General features: G+C 33.1%; 2 protein-coding genes and 1 long non-coding RNA gene across 3 annotated transcripts; 1 reads left to right on the forward strand and 2 right to left on the reverse strand.

Annotated features, from left to right (window-relative positions):
• Nucleotides 1–2,002: 2,002 nt before the first annotated feature.
• On the forward strand, nt 2,003–6,387 carry LOC126720464 (nuclear transcription factor Y subunit C-2). Its single transcript, XM_050422965.1, has 2 exons — nt 2,003–2,170; nt 5,317–6,387. Exon 2 carries the CDS (start codon nt 5,369–5,371, stop codon nt 6,179–6,181), a length of 813 nt encoding a protein of 270 aa, XP_050278922.1. The 5' UTR covers nt 2,003–2,170; nt 5,317–5,368; the 3' UTR covers nt 6,182–6,387.
• Nucleotides 6,388–8,958: 2,571 nt separating this feature from the next.
• LOC126721270 (SKP1-like protein 1A) lies at nt 8,959–9,405 on the reverse strand. The gene has a single exon (XM_050424325.1). It carries the CDS (start codon nt 9,403–9,405, stop codon nt 8,959–8,961), a length of 447 nt encoding a protein of 148 aa, XP_050280282.1.
• Nucleotides 9,406–16,711: 7,306 nt separating this feature from the next.
• On the reverse strand, nt 16,712–19,072 carry LOC126720465 (uncharacterized). The gene is made up of 3 exons (XR_007653419.1): nt 18,412–19,072; nt 17,450–17,532; nt 16,712–17,237 (listed from the first exon to the last, which is right to left on the reverse strand). It is a non-coding gene; the product is annotated as an uncharacterized LOC126720465 (long non-coding RNA).
• Between the last annotated feature and the right edge of the window lie 389 nt (nt 19,073–19,461).

Raw genomic sequence — 19,461 nt, forward strand, 5'->3', positions numbered from 1 at the left:
TTGAATAAATGTGCAGAATAGATAAACTAATATAGGTGTTTTATAAAAATGAGTATGTAAAATAAAAAAATAGGTTTTTTCTTTGCAAAATATATGGAAATTTTATGCTAACCGATGCGGTTGCTCTGAGTGCAAACAAAACGACTATGTATTTTTTTCCCCCTTTCTTTTAACAACCATATTAGTTATAAACATGAATAAAATGATCAATAGAAAAAAGAATCTTAAATATAAAAGTTCAAAATGATAATGATTCTAAAATTTAAGAGTAAAAGATAACTTTCTCAAAAAAAAAAAAAAAAAAGAGTAAAAGATATAATTTTAAAAAAATTTTAAAAAAAATATGTATGTTGAGCTGGAGAAAGAGGGCTGAAGCTGGGGTAGAAGTCCAACAACTGTCCCCAATGCTCATGATTGCACAGGTTGGTCACATGGAGACTGCATTGGAATGGTGGGATCCATCGGTTAGCGTTCACAACGTGACCCTCCCTACTAACAAAAGCAAGCAAACTTGATTATCCAAAAAATAAAAAATAAAAAATAAAAAAAGAAAAGCAAACCCCCTATCATTTTTGTTCACCTTTGTTTTAGTTAACTTAACGAATAAAATTTTTGATAGTTAAATAAAAAATTTGGGATTCAGTTTTCTTCTACATCAAAAATCAATTGATATCTTTTTTTAATAATAAAAAGAAAAAAATTATAGAAGCAGACGATGCCATAAATTATAACTTTATTAAAAAAAATTATTTTCCCCTATTTTTCCCAAAGACCCCAGAACCTTCCTTTTTTAGTTCTTACTTCTCATCTCACTGGAAAAGTTAAATCTACAATTTTTTTAAAAAAATTAAAAATTGATGTGACAAAAATGTGATTAATGTCATTAAAAAATTAGTTAAGTGTCAACCCATCATATGTCAAAATAAAAATAAAATTACACCAAACCTATCACAATTCAAATGAGATAAATAAGAATGTTATGAGATTTTGTTGTATCCATGAACTTTATCAACAACATAATAAGCGGATGTTTGAATTAATCTTTTGTAATCAAACTTAAAAAAGTAAAAAAAAAATAGTCATATTAATTTATAAAGATTATGTTGTAAAATTTGTATTATTGCGTGTTAGCCTAGACCGGTCGTTGTGGCTCAATTAACATCTTATGATGTTTTAAAAGAAAATATTCAAGATTTAAAGAAATTAGCTTGGGTCGAAGTGTTCCTGTGCACTGAATGTTTATTTTTATTTTACGAATGAACCATCCCTATTTTGAAAAGGAAAATTTTTAGGCCAAAATGGCCAAATACCACTGTTTTTAAAAATATTTTGTAATTTACCACTGTTTCTGAAATATGTAGAGATCTACCATTAATTAGGAACTCGAGTTTCCATGGTACTCGAGTTCCATAAAAAATAGCCCGACAAATTTGAATGCTACTTTTTCAAAAAATTCGAGTTTCTACTACTCGAGTTACACGACAAATTCAAGTTTCACAAACTCAAGTTATATGGCAAACTCGAGTTTCACAAACTTGAGTTTCAAAAAGATGGTAGATTGCTAAATATTTCGCAAACAGTGGTAAATCTATACATATTTTTCCAAACAGTGGTACATGGTCATTTTGGCCAAATTCTTAGATACTTTCAGAGTATAGAAAAATAATGCTTCATCTTCTTACATTCATGATAAATCTTACTATGAATTTAATGAATAAACTATACTATGAATGTGTGAGAAAAGAGCATTATTCTCCATGCTCGCCCCGTCCTAGAATTCGTAAAAATTACTCTTCCGAAAATACCATCCCACCCCACCCACATGACATGAGCTGTCTATTTCCACATATGTCAATCTGTTTTACGGTGAAGAACCCTCCCCTTTTTTTTCCTTTCTACACATCATCCACTGATATAACGCCACGTAGAAGCTACAACACAACCTTTCCAATCGTCAAAACTCGCAGTGCTCGACACGTGTCGAGGTCCCGATGCCCCCAGAACTCTCCCTCTCTTTCTCTCTCTCTCCGAAGTAAACTAAAGTAGTACCATATTTCAAACTCTGTGTCCCTCCCTTTTGAGCTCTCATTTTTTTCTCTCTCTACAACTCTCTCTCTCTCTGGTTTTGACACAAAGATCTGGGTGAGAAGATTCAGCTGGAGTTTGATGGGTAACTAAATTTTATGTTTTTATTTTTTTTTATTTTTTTTCTGGGATTGGTTTGTTAGGTTGTTTTTAGGCCTCTGTTTGGTTGCTGAGAAAAAAGTAAAGGGAAAAAAGAGAGAAGAGTGTGTGTGTGAAAAAGTTGAAAATTTTGAACTTTGAGTGTTTATATTATGTGGGTTTGGTTTGTTTTAAAGTGATGGGAAGAGAAATGGTGAATTTTTTTAAGATTTGTTAGTTTCTCTGTGTTTCTTTTCTTTTCTTTTCTTTTCTTTTTCCCTGTGTTTTCTGAGCAACCAAACAGAGCTTTAGGGTTAATAAATTCATGACAAGAAATGATCCAGTTGTTACTGTTTTATGTTGTGGTTATAATTTTGTTTGATTCTGTACATCTTTTGGTGCTATTTAGTTTTACTTCTATTTTACCTTTACTAATTAGAATCATGAAAGCATGTACTAATATAAGCAAATTTGAGTTTTGCATATTGGGTTTTCAGAACTGATATCGATTTTACATATAGATTTTTCCCTGGAGGCCCCTTGATGATGTTTGGATTTGATTCTATAAAGTTTTTTTTTTTTTTTTTTTTTTTTTGGTTTTGTAAATCTACCTTGTATTTTTCATTGAACCCTAGTATATCTGTATATGTTTGTGATTATGCCCATGCATGTGTAAGTAAGCGTTGAATTCTCTGATTCTGGTGGAGCCAATACTCCGTTTGGATCAGTGGGCACATTGTGTTGTGTAGTCTAGGGGTTTAGTTAGCTCTCATGCTGATGATTAAGATAAAGTAAGAATGACGGAACTGTGAAGGTTGAGACTTAGGTGAGCAATTCCTTTCCCGTCTATCTATGCTCAGTGACCATAGCTAGACTTGGAAAGGAGAAAACCCTCGTTGTGAAAATAGGCAACCCTTGTAAGGAAACTTTCATTTTGTTGGAACTAGAAATAATTTTCATGAAATTGAAAAAAAAAAAAAAAGAGAAGAAGAAGAAGAATGTATTTTCACTTTCTTTGAGGAAATGAATCATGAGATTTTTTTTTCTAAATGCCTATGGTACATGTTTGGTTTTGCTCTTGGGAGATTTCTTCCATTTCAGATGTTTTGCTCTGAAAAGACTTGTTTGCGAATGTGTAGCAACTAGCAAGAGTTAAAACTTTTTCTGCCAGGAAAATAGAGAAAAATGTTTTTTTTTTTTTTTTTTTAACTTATTAGTTTCTACTGTTTGAAAGAGAAATGAAAATGTCATATTTCCAATAATTCCTTTGATTTTTTAGAAGCACATTTAACTTTCAAGGGGTTACCCCTATAATGGTACTGAATATGCTCTGAAAGTATCATAGTTTAACTATTTAACTTCTGTAGTGGAGAAAATGTCTTCAATTTGCCTTCATGTTTTAATTTCATCAGCTTAAACTTTTGTCAATGGACCCAAATTGTAGTATATTATTCCAGCTCTTCTACAAGAAATGAAACCGAGGCAGTTTGTATTCTTTCCCCTACATGCATTTAGCACAAATCCTTAAATGCACACTGCAATTGAGTTGTGTGGCCTGTTGGTTTTACTGGCTAGAGGTGAGTCCAATGGGCTATTCTTTAAAGAGGTTCCCTACTTTTTCAGAAAAAAAAGAAACAATAAATATGATTTATTAAGTTGATATAAATTGACATATCTGGATAATTGATGTACATGGATACATGTATATGAAGAATATTTGATATTTGAACTTGCCTACTAGGAACAGAAATTGTGCTTGATGTATGGGTAGACCAGGGTCTAGTGTCCCATACAGTATTTGAACTGACTCAAAAAATCTCCATTATTTTGGTGCTTTTGAAGTTTGGAAGATTGTGATGCAGGTGGGGATATAAGATGGGGTTGCCCATTTGTTTGAGTCATGAAGGAGGTGACATATGGTAGTAAGTGGAGATAGGGCATGGGCTCTGTCTTGTTATCCAAAAGTTTCTCCTCCATTGTGAGAATTTATAGAGAGAATTAAGTTTGTTTATGTATAAAGTACGTCATTTGATGCTTTAATTAAGTAGAAAAGATTTGCTTTTATTTTGGGTTGGGTATTATGTATCAAGTATGTCACCACCACTCCTTGGCAAACTTATTTTATTTTGGGGTAAGTATTAATTATGTAGCTGAAAAATTCTGAATGAACAACTTCTATGCCTGAAAGGTTGCCTCTCTATGGCAATTGGTTTGATTTTGCTTTCTTAGGGATTTTTAGAATTCATTTTTGACTGACAATAGGGTGGCAATTAATGCTCATCTTTATAATAAGGGGAAAAAATCAAAATCACATGATGGGTTCCATCGTCAAGCTAGAACTAGCCCCCCCCCCCCCCCTCATGAAAATTCTTAGCTTTGATCTAGATCCTGGCATAGTTGTCATGTTTGGTGACATTCAGAGAACATACCTTAGCCAAAGGGTCCAGCTTCAGTCCAATTTTTCTTTGAAAATAGAAGAAAACAGGCATATTGGGCATATTGGTAAGGTTGCTTTTTGTCTGTGGGTTGCATGACATGAAATCCCATGAGGATATACATGTAGGTTTTTGTTTCAAACTACTGTCCTCTTTAGATAATTAGGAGATGATTAGCTGAGCTTTCCTTGTGTGGATGCTGTGATGGTTAAGTTATAGAAATGGTTATCTTCCATCAGATAACCACACCAATGAGCTCTAGCTCAAATGTTACCTCTTCTACTTGTAATAGCAAGGTAAATCTGAGGTTGTGGGTTCAAGACCCACTGGGTTCATAACTTACCCAAGAAAAAATAGTCATCAGACAACTACAGTTTTATCCTTACTCTGATGTAGAATAATCTCATCAGATTTGTAACCATAGTTCCTTCACAAAGGCAGAAGGATGCTGGAATTTGAATTAGGAAAAATGCTGTATTGTAGGTCATTTGATTTTCCTGTAAGATTAAATCTGAGTCCACAGGTCCTCTCCCTCCTTCATTCCTGTGAAATTGGAACTTTGGCTTCTAAATGAGAATTAAAATTTTTCTCATTAAAGCAGAATCTTAAATGGTCTATTTGTGCCCATGCAATGTAATTTTCTCTTCTCACTGAACTCCATTGTATAATTAGTTCTCAATGACATGTATCTGAGCTTTTCTTGTGTGGTTTCTTTCAGCATTCTGATTAGGAGGTAATTACAAGAGGTGAAACATACTAAGTAATTTGCCATGGATCAATCAGAACAGACACAAAAACAGCAGCAGCAACAACAGCAGCCTGTGGTGGGAGTTTCCACAGGTGCCAACCAAATGGCTTATGCTGCTCCTAACTATCAAACTGCTGCCATGGTGGCTTCTGGAACTCCTGCCGTAGGCGTCCATTCCCCAACCCAGCCCCCCAACACTTTCTCCAATTCTTCACACCAGCTTGCCTACCAGCAAGCCCAGCATTTCCACCACCAACAGCAGCAGCAGCAGCAACAGCAACTTCAGATGTTCTGGGCCAACCAAATGCAAGAAATTGAGCAAACAAATGACTTCAAGAATCACAGCCTCCCACTTGCTCGTATTAAGAAAATAATGAAAGCTGATGAGGATGTCCGAATGATTTCAGCAGAGGCTCCAGTCATATTTGCGAAGGCATGTGAAATGTTCATCTTGGAACTGACTTTGCGCTCTTGGATCCATACAGAAGAGAACAAAAGGAGGACATTACAAAAGAATGATATTGCAGCTGCCATTTCCAGGACTGATGTCTTTGATTTCTTGGTTGATATTATTCCAAGAGATGAACTGAAAGAGGAGGGACTTGGGGTCACCAAGGCTACTATTCCAGTGGTAGGATCCCCTGCTGATATTCCATATTACTATGTCCCACCACAGCATCCTGTTGGACCTACGGGAATGATCATGGGAAAGCCAGTCGACCAAGCTGCAATGTATGTTGCACAACAGCCTCGACCACCTATGGCTTTCATGCCATGGCCACAGACACAAACTCAACAGCAGCAACAATCCCAGCAGCAGCAAACAGACTCTTGAAGACCATGTTCAAGGTAATGTGACAGGTGTTTAGTGGCTTCCTTGTGATTGGTAGAGATAATTTCAGTAGTGTCTTTAAGTGAGTGGTGTAGCAGTAGTGTTAGTTGGTAGCTGTAATGCTAAACTTAGTGAATGATGACAAGCATGTGAAGTGATTGTATTATGTATGGGCTTGTATTTGCTCTAATTTAAAAAGTTTGTCTCAATCCGTGTTTGTGTTTGGCTCTTTGGGTAGTAGATGAAATGATGGTTGGTTTGCTTGAACAGAAGTTCAAGAAAGCTTATATATTGTTCAAGAATGACCAAAAGAGTTATACTCATGATACGACTAACGGCTGTTGAGTTTCAATATTCAACAGTTACTGATTTTAAAACCAATTTGCAATGCATCCCTGCTTTGATGTTAGTATTATTGATGTCTGATTTCATTCTGTAAATTACTATGGTGGATCTTATTTTAAAACCGTATACTGGCCTCCCTAACCACTAGGGGTTGTATTAAATTGAACTTTCAGGATGTTTCAGGCTGGTGAAACATTTTTTTTCACCCTGTGCAGAAAAGGGTGGAATTGTTTTTATTATAGTTCCTTTTTCCCCCTTTTATCAATTTATTTAGTTTTTTTTTTTAATAAAATGTATGGTAACCACTTGCTATATCTATATGACAAGAACAATAAGTATTATTTGAAAGTGTTTTATACAGAAAATGATGAACCCACAGCAAAACAAATTTGCAGCTAAGATAATAATGTCAGATCCAGCAATTAAATAAGCAACTGCTGCCCCCTAGAACCCTACTTCAAAAAGGGCAGTTTTTGTTGCCATTTACACATTACCCAAAACAACTGAAAATATGACTTTAAGACGAGTTTTCAGACTTGAAAATGTGATTTTATATTTGGCCGCATAAATGCCTATGTGTGCAATAGAATTTTTCCTTCCAACCGAAACACAGCAGCAAAAAAAGGGCGAGGGCCACATCATCTTCCTAACCTGGTTAGCCTCCCATTGCAGCACCAAAGAAAGGCATTGGTTTTACAAACTGGACCGGCCGGTTCAATTGGGAACCGGGCACCAATTTGATAAGGTAAAAATCCATAAAACCGGTCAAAAACTAAGAACTATGACTAAAGTCGGTTCTTTGATTGTACAAATTTTTAAAACCATGCATTGGACACATTAGTGAAACATTTTACTAGAACAATTGTGACATACTGGTACAGCCTAGTAGTGATCAGTGTTTCTTAATCGTCACATCCATTTTCAATTCCAAAAAAAAAAATTATATATATATATATATATATATATATATATATATATGTATAGAAGCTGAACTCACAAAGGAACTGACAAGTGCAGTTTTTAACTCAACATCATCGCTCTTCAACAAGATTAAATCTATAGTGAAAAACAGTTCTCCTCATTAAATCTAAGGTGAAATTATTTATATTATGCCATCTTCACATAATGATTGCCTTTTATCATTTGAATAACTTATGATAGCAGGATTGCCTTTATTATTCTTCACAAAGTGTCTGGTGCTTAGCAAATGGGCTTGGGGAACCGAGATTTAGTCAGGAGGTGCAAGAGGTCTGAAAGACCATGGCTTCCCTCACGGTAATGGATACTTGAAACATGGCCTCCCTATTTTTTTTACAAGAAAAAATGGGGGAAGAAACAAGAAGTACGCTTGCATGAAAAAGGGCTTAAATATCATTGAAGTGGTAAATACAAAGGAACTTGGACCAACAGACATTATTCAATTCTTGCCACTGTCTGATTTCAGTAGAAAATAAATCTTGGAATATCAACAGCAAAATCAAAGAGCAAAAACATCAAATTTTTCAATGAGTTCCTTGCACAAATATTTCTTTAAAATTATTAATTATAAGTGGTATTTCTCCTTATAGTTTGATACTATTATAAAACTATCGTGTGAAAATTGAAGCGTAGCTCCAAAGAGGCTTGAGAAAAAGCCTAATTAAGAATTAACTAAAAAGCTCCAAAACCCAGAAAAATTAACTAAACCATAAACTCCATCAAAATTGAATCCTTATCTTCACGAGTAACTAAACCCTAAACGCAAAAACAAGAACTAAAGAAAAGAAAAAATATATAAATCCCAGAAATCTCTTAACAAAATAGTAGAATATTTAATAATAAGATTTTGATTAAAAAGATCATTAACAAGCACAAATTAAAACCCAATGAACTATCTCTCCATCACAATTAAATCCTTTTCCTCATGAGTAACTAAACCCTAAACTCAACAAACACACACACACACACACACACACAAAAAAAAAAAAAAAAAAAAAAAAAAAGGAACTAATTAGGAAATCTCTTATCAAAATAGTGGAAATCTATTAAGATTTTGATTAAAAGATCCTTAGCAAAGCACAAAGTAATTAAACTAACCTAAAATCATACCATAAAACACTCCATTAGACTTAAATCCTTATCCTCACAAGTAACTAATAAACCTAAAACCTAGAGACAAAGACAAAATCAAGAAAAAAACAAAAAACAAAAACAAAACAAAACAAAACCCAGAAATCAATTTAACAAAATAGTAGAAATTTAACAAGGTTATGATTAAAAAGATCATGAATAACAAGTTTTAGTTAAAAACTACTAAACTAACATAAAATCATACCATAACAAAGACCAAAACACAATAATCAAGAAAGGATAAAAAAAACATATCCAGAATCTCTTAACAAATTAGTAGAAGAACTCTAACAAGATTTTGATTAGAAAGATTATTAATCAATGAATCAATCCTCATCTACACCCTCGAAAGACCAAGCAAACTCCTCGCGAAGCTTCTCCTCCTCTCCCAGCTCGAAATCACTCTCCAGACCAAAGAACTTGCGAACAAACTCGATACTCTTGTTCTGGATTGCACTAGCCACGGCCCGGCAGAAGAAATCCAAGGCTTCCTTGAAGTTGAGGTAGTTCGCGGCGAGTATAAGTTCGGTGAGTTCTTGAGGCATCACCTTCTTCAACAATTCTTGCTCGTACTGCTCCATCTCTTTCTCCGTCTCTTTCTTGTTGTCAGCGTTATTGGCCTTGATCTTGAGATGTTTCTTGCAGTAGGTGATGAGTATGGCGAGCGGGTGGCTTTCCACGTTTGGAAGAGGGATCATGGTGGTGGAAGCGCCACTGGTGATGTTGTTGTTGTTTTCGTCATCAAAGTACTGCTTGACAGCGCAGAACTTCATGGCCACAGCTTCTTCGACCTCAAATAGTTCATTGTCTGAGGTTTTTAGGGTTATATATCTTGGTTGAACTTGAAGTGGGGTTTGGGTTTTCTCTTTGGTTCGACATTGTTGAAGGGAGAGAGATTGGTTCGTGGAGAGAGGGAAAAAAACTTTAGGGTTATGTTGTAGTAGAACTGAAGAAGTAGAACGTTCTTATGGATTTTGGAAGCTACTTGCTGATTTTCTGTTTTTACTTTTTATATTTTGAGAGGGAAGTCTACTTGGAAAAGGATTAGTTTTTTTTTTTTTTTTTGGTTTATTGGTAAATTTTATGTATCCCTACGTTATGTTTGTTTATTACTGTAATTCAAATCCATAATTATCTTGTATTTAATCATCATTGAAAAATAAAATACTATATTTCTATTTCATGGTTTTTTTTTTTTTTTTTGAGACATAGTTTCAAGTTTCAACATATGATAATAAGAAATTTTATCAGTTGTAACCATGCATTTAATTTTATAAATTTAATGTATTGTACTATATTTAATTAAGTTTTACCATTGCAAAGGACCTCATAGTTGAATTGACATCTCCTCATACACAAAGTATTTGAGAGTTTAGAGGAGAATATGTTTGAGTTTCGAAATTAACAGTATATTATAATTATCTTTTAAAAAAAATTATTAAGTTCTGTCGTTTGTTTCTTTTTAAAAGAGATGAGGAAGAAGGATAACCATTAATTATTTTCTATATCTTTTTAAAAGAGATGGGGAAGAAGGATAACCATTATTTTCTATATATGTTGCATTCGTAGCCTCTCTCTCTCTCTCTCTCTCTCTCTCTCTCTCTCTCTCTCTCTCTCTCTCTCTCTCTCTCTCTACTATTTTTCTTTTATATATAAGTAATATGAGCATGCTTATATAAAAGATATGATTTTTTTTTTTTTGAAATTTTTATGCTAAGTATGTTTCAAAAATATTTCAAAAAAAAGCTAAAACTTAAATTATTTGAAAAGAAATTGAAACAAAAAGTAGAAAAGAAAAATTAATAGAAAAGAAAATTTAACTTTTTTGAGCAAATCCCAAGTGCACTTTATATGTAGCAATTATTCAAGATACTATTCTATGATGATAATTAAATTTAAATTAAAAAAATAACAATAGTAATAAATTGAAATACAAAATTTGTTTTTCTAAAATTAATGTGATTGTGTTGCAACTTTAATTTTCAAAGATTTTTGACTTGTGGATTTAAATAAATTTTTTGTATCTTCTTCTTTTGTTGCTCCATAATAGTTAATGAATAACTCCATTCATACTCCGTAATTGCAGATATTGGTGTGAGTTGTACATTGATTGCAACATCAATTCTTTGTAAATTAGTAGATTCATGCAATATCCCTTTCACTTGATAACTTACTTTCACAATCATTTAAAGTATCATTGATATAAGTCTATCAATAGATCGAACATGCTAAGAAATCTATCATGATATGTAGAAGTAAAAATAAATAAAAATAAAAAAACTAATTAAGAAATCTCTAATCAAATAGTGGAAATCTAATAAGATTTTGATTAAATTAAAAGATCCTTAGCAAAGCACAATGTAATTAAACTAACCTAAAAGCATTCCATAAAACACTCCATCAGATTTAAATCCGTATCCTCATGAGTAACTAATAAACCTAAAACCCATAAACAAAGACAAATCAAGAACCAAAAAAAAAACAGAAATCTGTTAACAAAATAGTAGAAATTTAACAAGGTTATAATTAGAAAGATCGTGAATAACAAGCACAAGTCAAAAACTACTAAACTAATGGCCTGTTTGGAAGTTTAGAGAGGGATGAGAGTTGAGGGGAGTAGAGGGGAGGAGAGTAGAGTGGAATGATTTCCCTTCACCTTGTTTGGATGTTTTTAAAATTAGTAAGGGGGAAGGGAGTAATTAGCCCTTCTCCTTGTTTGAATATTTTAAAAATTAGGATGGAGAGGAGAGGAAATGATTAAAATAGACAAATTTACCACTATTTGAAAATGGACTTGTAACATTGGCCTATGATTAATTTATTCTAAGATTTTTTTCCAATCTTAGAATATGTTATTAGTGAATTTTTTTCATTACAATTTCAAAATGTTAAGAACCTTAAAAATTATTCACGCTAAATATAAAAATCAACAAATTGCGAACCATTAAAGCTTATATAAACTAAAAAAAAACTAACTAATAAATTCAAATAAAATTTTTGGAAAGGCCTTATGGTAGCTAAAATTGTACAAAAAGAAAATTAAATTGGAGCTTCTAAATCTCAGATTCATTATCATTTGTGACTACTTAACCTAATACAACTATGTATCTTTTTCTAAGTGAAAGCTCCTTATCGGTGGACAAAACTGAAGAAGAACAAAAAAAATGCCGTTTCCTCTGTTTTCTCAGCATCAAAATAGAGGCCAAGTAATGAGAAACAGCACGTAAACACAAAAATCAAGCATTGAACTCGATGAAACCAAAAATACAATAAAACTAGCTGAAAGTTTGAATATGAGCTAGGGTTTTGGAGAGCAATACGACAAAACTGAAGAAGAACAACCAAAAAAAAAAAAATGCAGTTTCCTTTGTTTTCTCAGCAACGAAACAGAGGCCAAGTAATGATGAGAAATGCCACGTAAACACAAAAATCAAGCATTGAACTCGATGAAACCAAAAATACAATAAAACTAGCTGAAAGTTTGAATATGAGCTAGGGTTTTGGAGAGCGATACGTTGTTGTTGTTGTCATCGCCGTTGTCGTTGACATCGTAGGAAGATATCTCGGCTTCTTCTTTGGCTTTGGAAGGCTTTTCAGAGAGCTTCGTGTTGGCAATCGAATTCATAGGCTCTGATACTGTTGCCTTTGCCCTAGCTAGTTTGATTCAATTTTTCTTTTCATTCACCTTAATTTTCTTAGGAAACAAACAAATATTATTTACATAATCAGTTTTTTTTTTTTTTTTTTTTATGTTAAAAAACCTTGTAATTTTTTTAATATAATAAGGGTAAATTAGGTAATTTATATATTCAATAATTTATATGTTCTACTCTCCCTTCAAATCTCTCCAATTTGGAGGAATTAAAAATGAGGGGTTTGAGGTAGTTGAAACCTCTTCAAACCCCTCCCCCTCTTTCCTTAAAAAACTTCCAAACAAGATAATTGAATTAATCTCCCTCCCTCTACTCTACTCCCCCTCCTTTTTAAACATCCAAACAAGTCATTAACATAAAATCATACCATAACAAAGACCAAAACACAATAATCAAGAAAAGACAAAAAAAAAAAAAAAAAAAAAAAAATCCTGAATCTCTTAACAAATTAGTAGAACTCTAACAAGATTTTGATTAGAAAGATTATTAATCAATGAATCAATCATCGTCTACACCCTCAAAAGACCAAGCAAACTCCTTGCGTAGCTTCTCCTCCTCTCCCGGCTCGAAATCACTCTCCAGACCAAAGAACTTGTGAACATACTCGACACTCTTGTTCTGAATTGCATTAGCCATGGCCCGGCAGAAGAAATCCAAGGCCTCCTTGAAGTTGAGGTAGTTCGCGGCGAGTATAAGTTCGGTGAGTTCTTGAGGCATCACGTTCCTCAACAACTCTTGCTCGTACTGCTCCATCTCTTTCTTGTTGTCAGCGTTATTGGCCTTGGTCTTGAGATTTTTCTTGCATGCAGTAGGTGAAAAGCATGGCTAGGACTTTACCACAACTTTTCATTAGTCTTCTACAGTTCTACTTCTACTACCCTTGAGTTTTTTTTTTTTTCTCCACAAATCAATCTCTCTCTTAATCTTAAAGAATGTTGAACCAAAGCGAAAACCCAAACCTCATCAAGATTCAGACAACAAACTATTCAAAGTCGAGGCATTTGTGGCGATGAAGTTCTGCGCTTCCAAGCAGTACTTTGATAGTTTGATGACGAAAGCAATGACAAAGACATCACCCAACGCCCCTCCACCATCGTCATCCCTCTCCCAAACGTGGAAAGCCGCGCGCTAGCTCGCCATGCTCATCACCTACTGCAAGAAACATCTCGAGAGAATGAGAGAGAAGGAATATGAGAAAAATGTGAGTAGGTTCATTATTAGAGCTTAACAAGGTCTTGGAGGTGCTGGTGGGGACTAAATACCATGTGGCAACTGGCAAATGATCGGTTGGATCTGTTATGATAATATAGATTGCATGTTATGATAAGGGATAAGGTCTATATTTGATATTTGTTTTGGAGAACACGAAGATGAGTTATCTTTTATCTTTTTCCTTTCGAGCATGCTGCGACAATAGATATCCATTAAACAATGAGTTAGAAAGTTTTTTATTCTATTTTAGAAATCAACAATGCTATTTAACTTGGAAAAATAACAGAAGTATGTATTTTTTTTTTTCATTATATCAAAATTACACATTTCTATTTTACTTCTACATATCATGATACATTTCTCGACATGTTCTGTTGGCACATATCAGTGGCACTTTAAATGATTGCAAAAGCAACTTATCAAGTGATGGGGATGATGCATGATTCTGCTAATTGAAAAGTTAGGTACTCTCAGATTATGGTGAAATTGTGATTCGTCCTCTTACATTCGTGGTGGACCATATCATAAATTTTATGATTGGACCTCACTATGATTGTGAGAGGAGGGGGCACCATATTTCGTATTCCAAGAGCACCTAATTAAGAATTACTCCTATTAATTTACAAAGAATTGATGTTGCAATCAATGTACAACTCACACCAACATCTACAATTATGGGCTATGAAAGGAGTTATTCATTGACTATTTAGAACAACAAAAGAAAAAGATACAAAAAAATTTATTTAAATCCTCAAGTCAAAAAAAATCTTTGAAAATTAAAGTTGCAAAATAATTACATCAATTTTAGGAAAACAATTTTTGTATTTCAATTTATTGCTATTGTTCTTAATTTTTTTTTTTTAATTTAATTATCATCATTGAATAGTATCTTGAACAATTGCTACATATAAAGTGCATTTGGGATTTACTTAAAAAATATTTATTCTTTTGCTTTTTATTTCAATTACTTTTCAAAGAATTTAAATTTTATCTTTTTGAAACATATTTAGCATAAAAATTACAAAAACAGAAATCATATCTTTTAGTAAACATTAAGCAAATAAGCACACTCATGGGGAGGTGCTCAAACCAATTCTTCCCTAAATCCTCAAGCACTTTGTGTATGGGGAGATGCTAATTCAACTACAACGTCTTTGACAATGGTAGAACTTAATTAAATACATGGTTACAATTGATAAAGTTTCTTGTGATATGTTGAAACTGTCTAAAATAAAATAAAACCAATGAAATAGAAATATACTATTTTATTTTTCAATGATGATTAAATTTAAGATAATTATGTATTTGAATTAGTAAACAAGCATTTAATGTTCAAAACAAAAAGAATAAGAAATGAAGGCAATAATTGATGTTGCTGATGATCTAGTTTTGATGCACTCCTCGACCATCCCTTCAAATTAGGACAATCATAGATTTAAAGTAACTTCAGTGATGGGAAGAATAGTATTCACGGCATTGTGGATGAAGCAAGGACATCCTCATTTATACCCCTTTCTGATATGTACTCCAGATCTTCCATTAAACTCAACACAAGACTATCCAAAGAGGGGAGCTTCAAGCTTGTCTTTCTTGTCTAGTCTAGTCCATACGGAAGCTTTGTTAGTTTTTACTTTTTACATTGTAAATCACAAAATGGCAACACTGCAACCTAAAGGAAAGAACTGAAAAGAAGAAGAAGAAGAAGGCAAATGGAGACAAGAGAGTAACCTATGTGACTGTGAGCAAAATGTTCTTCAACTGTGTGGTGGACTTGGTGGTGCGGCAAATTCACAAAACCTCTGACTTTTCAATTTTTCTACTGCTATGGTACAAGTAAGCCCTAGATGTGTTGGAATGAGAATTTAAAAAAAAAAAAAAATTCCCTTTTATTTATTGAGGTAATTATTAAAATACCTATGTATTCATTTTTAAAATGTTGAACGTCTAATTATTATAATTTTTTCACATATATTTATCACTAATTGGATTGTATTTTATTTAAATTAAATAAAAATTATATTTATTTTTAGACTTTTTAAAATATATATATGTATGTATATTATCGGTATAGGAGATCTAAAATAATAAGGTTCTTTAAAATTTTTCAAATTAATTAGGATAATTTCAAAATTATATATTTCCTTAATTTTTTTCAAAAAATTTGGGCGGGGGGGCAACGCCTCGGTCCTCATGTCATGTGGCTCCACCACTAGATGCAAAGAACTTATTTTTAGTTGGATGCAACTACATTATTGACTTTTTTTTTTTTTTTTTTTTTTTTTTTTTTTTTTTTTTTTTTTTTTTTTTTTTTATGGAAAGCTGAAAACATTTATTCAAAACAGAAACAAAAAAATAACAACTACATATCAACATTAAGGTTCTGCTCAAGAATAATTATATCAACAAAAACTGAAGGAGCAGAGCCTAAAACAAAAATACTAGCTAGGCAATTATTAAGAGACCATTTTACAAGAACATGAGTAGCCATTTTCAGATCTCTAGGAATAGTTGAATTTCACATTATGGACTTAATATTTTTTAAGTACTTTGATATTATTTCAAACTTTTGGACGATGTGTTTTAAATATTTGATATTGTTACACTACAAAAAAAGAGGGCTATAGCCGCATTTGCAAAACGCAGCTATAGCCGCATTTGCAAAACGCAGCTATAGCCTATAAAAAACGCAGCTACAGGCTATAGTTGCGTTTTTATAGCTGCGTTTCCAAACACAGCTTATGCAGTGAGGCTATAGCCCCCTGCGGGGACCTAGAGCTGCGTTTTAAAAAAGCAGCCCAAACCGGGATTTGTAGCTGCGTTTTAGACATCCTAGAGCCGCATTTTTTCACACCCCTAGATGTGGGACCTATAGCTGCGTTTTCTATAAAAACGCGGCTATAGGTACAACATAGAACTGCGTTTGAAACGCAGCCCAAACAGGGTCTATAACCGCATTTTTTTAAAAACGCGACTATAGGTACCGCATCTGTTAGTGTGTAAAAACGCGGCTATAGGGTGTCTAAAACGCAACTACAGACCCCGGTTTGGGCTGCGTTTTTAAAAATGCAGCTCTAGGTCCGGCATTGGGTTTTCCTGTAGCCGCGTTTTCAGAAACGCGGCTATAGGTCCTTATTTTTTCCTATTTTCTTCTCCCTAAACACAATCCTACTTAAAACAAGACCTGTAATTCCTGCCAACACTTAGATACAACCAATTGGAACCAACAAAACAAATTGCCTACACTCAACAATTCCCAACCAATTACCAGCAAACAAAACAAGTTCATTGCCAAAAGATTAATTACATAAACAAATAATTACATAATATAGTATTAGCTCTGATTATATAATATCTATGTCCCAACCTGAGGAGTGTTGTAAGTAAGATATTGTTAGGGGCAAACTAGTATTTGTCTTGGAATTAACCATAAATAACATGTATAAGACTATAAGTGTGTGAATAGTCTCTTTTGAAAAAATTCTTAACCCATTAAATAGATTCTAAATTTTTATAAAATTTCACGAATATAAGTGAAAATGGGTAAGGCCCACTATCCTGGGTTTTGTCCTCAATAGTGTTTTGAACCACTAAATTTGGATTAAAACAATTAAAAATGCCTTCAGAAAAGTATGGCAACAATTTTAGCAATACCTCTGCATTCTTAATATCTGGAAGTAGGTGGCAGTTCACTAAAATATACCATAGTGAATCTCTTGCTCGTGGAAGAACATACAAGGCAACTGTTGGAAAATAAAATAAATGACATTTAATTTTTTATATCTAATTTCTCATTTGGTAATTCCGCCCTATGCAACTAGTTTTTCCATACCCGAACAAGAAGTCTAAAAAAAATCAAGAAAAATCAAGGATAGAAGCAAGGGCATGGTAGGAAATGCAACATGATAAGCAAACTGTTGAAGAGAAGAAGCCTTGGTTTTAAGCACAAACATACCTTGTTTATCAACCCATCATTGATTACAGAACTGCTAATGCTCTTCTAAAGCTCAAAAGGTGCTTCAACTTCACTAACAGTAACTGGGAAATAAAAAAAGGCACAGAAGATGAAAAAATTAAAACTAGAAAGAAAGAGTTGAGGATGATTATATGCAACACAGAAGCTCACAACAACAAAATGCAGAAAAGGCACAAATTTTTTCCAGAATTTTTTCCTAAAAGAATCCAAGCACTTATCAATTTGCACTTATCAAGAGACAATAAATAATTGGGCTGATCAAAGTCCGACTAAAACAAATCAACTAAAAATAGAGTGGGCCAATGAAGAGCACTAGAAACCAAGCCAACTAATGCAAGTGGACAAATTCAACACCATTAAATTGATCCAACCAATCAATGACATCACATAACAGTACCAAGGATTTCCTCAAATATTAATTAGACCCATTAAATTTTATTTTTTCTTGGGAGTTTAGTAATCCTGATTGGAGTGCATAACTTCAAAGTAATTTTAACTAAATTATCTCTCACCTTGATCTCATTAGGCCGACAAGCATTGCATTACGTTTGTGTCTAGATAAGACCACTTCATTAGAAGCCCAATAAGATAAACTAAAGCCCTTAGTCACTACCCAAAATTCAGGGGTTTATGTGTCAGTGTCACTACCCCAAACTTCATTACTAGTTGGTACCTTCTTTTTCCCTTAAATTTTAATGGTCTAAAAAAATAAACTTCAAAATATTAGAGTTTAAAACACATATATATATATATATATATATATATATATATATACCTATGTGGGCTACATTAAGGCCGTACTCTAGGTGCTCATGCAATTTATGGGCTGCTTAGGACCTCAATCAAAAGAGTCTCTAATTTTTTAGTTAATATATAATGGTTTAACTGAAAAAAAAAAAAGAAAAAAAAAGAAAAAGAAAGTATAGATGAGAGATTTTTACCATATTGAGAACAAGAGCACAAACCATAATAGTTTGCCTAAGTAACACATTCAACTCTTCCAAGCGAATTCCCTTTGAGAAATCCTACAAGAACAACATGAAATGTTTTAAAAAGTTCTTTGCAACAGCAAAATATGAGAAAAAGCTTATGATCAGAACACTTATAGATATCATTACACAATTCTCTAGATAAAAGATATGGCCTCTCTGTTTTCCAATCACATGGCATACCTATTACCAATGTCTTTATAGATATCCCTTATAGGATAAGAATCCACAAAGTGGTCAACTCTATCACCCAAGAAATAGAGTTAGCCACATGGTCTTTCATCATCTTCATGAAAAGCATGCTCAGCATGATGCTTTTTGTTTTTTGCTTATTAATGGGTTGTTAAAACACCAACTTAACCACAAGGCAGTATGAAAAGTAATTTATCCAAACCACATAGTGCCATTCTGACACAATTCTAAAGACTACCTAATAAAATTTCCCTTGAGAATCACGGACAACACTGACAGCACAGTAAGTTTTTGCAAACTCATATTTGTTCATTCCCAGTAGACTACGCCTATTACCAATAGAATTGCCAAGAAAAAATAGATTAAATTAACAAACTGTGTAAAATAAAATCAATCTTGTAAGACATAAAGGTGTAAAGAAACTTGCCATAGCATGTTTATCTGATGAAAAAATGTCATATGGCCTATGATCACCTAGGAAATATACAACTAAGATATTAGAATTCATTAAACAAAAATTAAAAAATAAAGCCACACAAAACATTAGAAAGCCAAGCAAGATAGAGTATCAATTAAAAAGGAATGGTCGCATTGTTTAAATGTGCCACAAAAAACTAGACTAAGTAGGACCTATATCAAAAAACTAGACCTTCTTCTTGTTATTATTTTTTTTATAGGACCTACAAAGCCACCATACATTTCATGTCAACAACTATACATAAGCATATATCCTATTCCTCATCAAAACCCTATTTCCAGTAACAGTATTGTTTAATATTCTCCTCTGCCACCGTAGACTTCAACACATTT

This window comes from Quercus robur, chromosome 4 (genome assembly GCF_932294415.1).
Source record: "Quercus robur chromosome 4, dhQueRobu3.1, whole genome shotgun sequence".
Taxonomy (NCBI): Eukaryota; Viridiplantae; Streptophyta; class Magnoliopsida; order Fagales; family Fagaceae; genus Quercus; species Quercus robur.

Excerpts from the sequence above, each read along its gene's own strand:
- LOC126720464 (XM_050422965.1), top strand. The coding sequence starts at position 5,369 with ATGGATCAATCAGAACAGACACAAAAACAGCAGCAGCAACAACAGCAG.
- LOC126721270 (XM_050424325.1), bottom strand. The coding sequence starts at position 9,405 with ATGAAGTTCTGCGCTGTCAAGCAGTACTTTGATGACGAAAACAACAAC.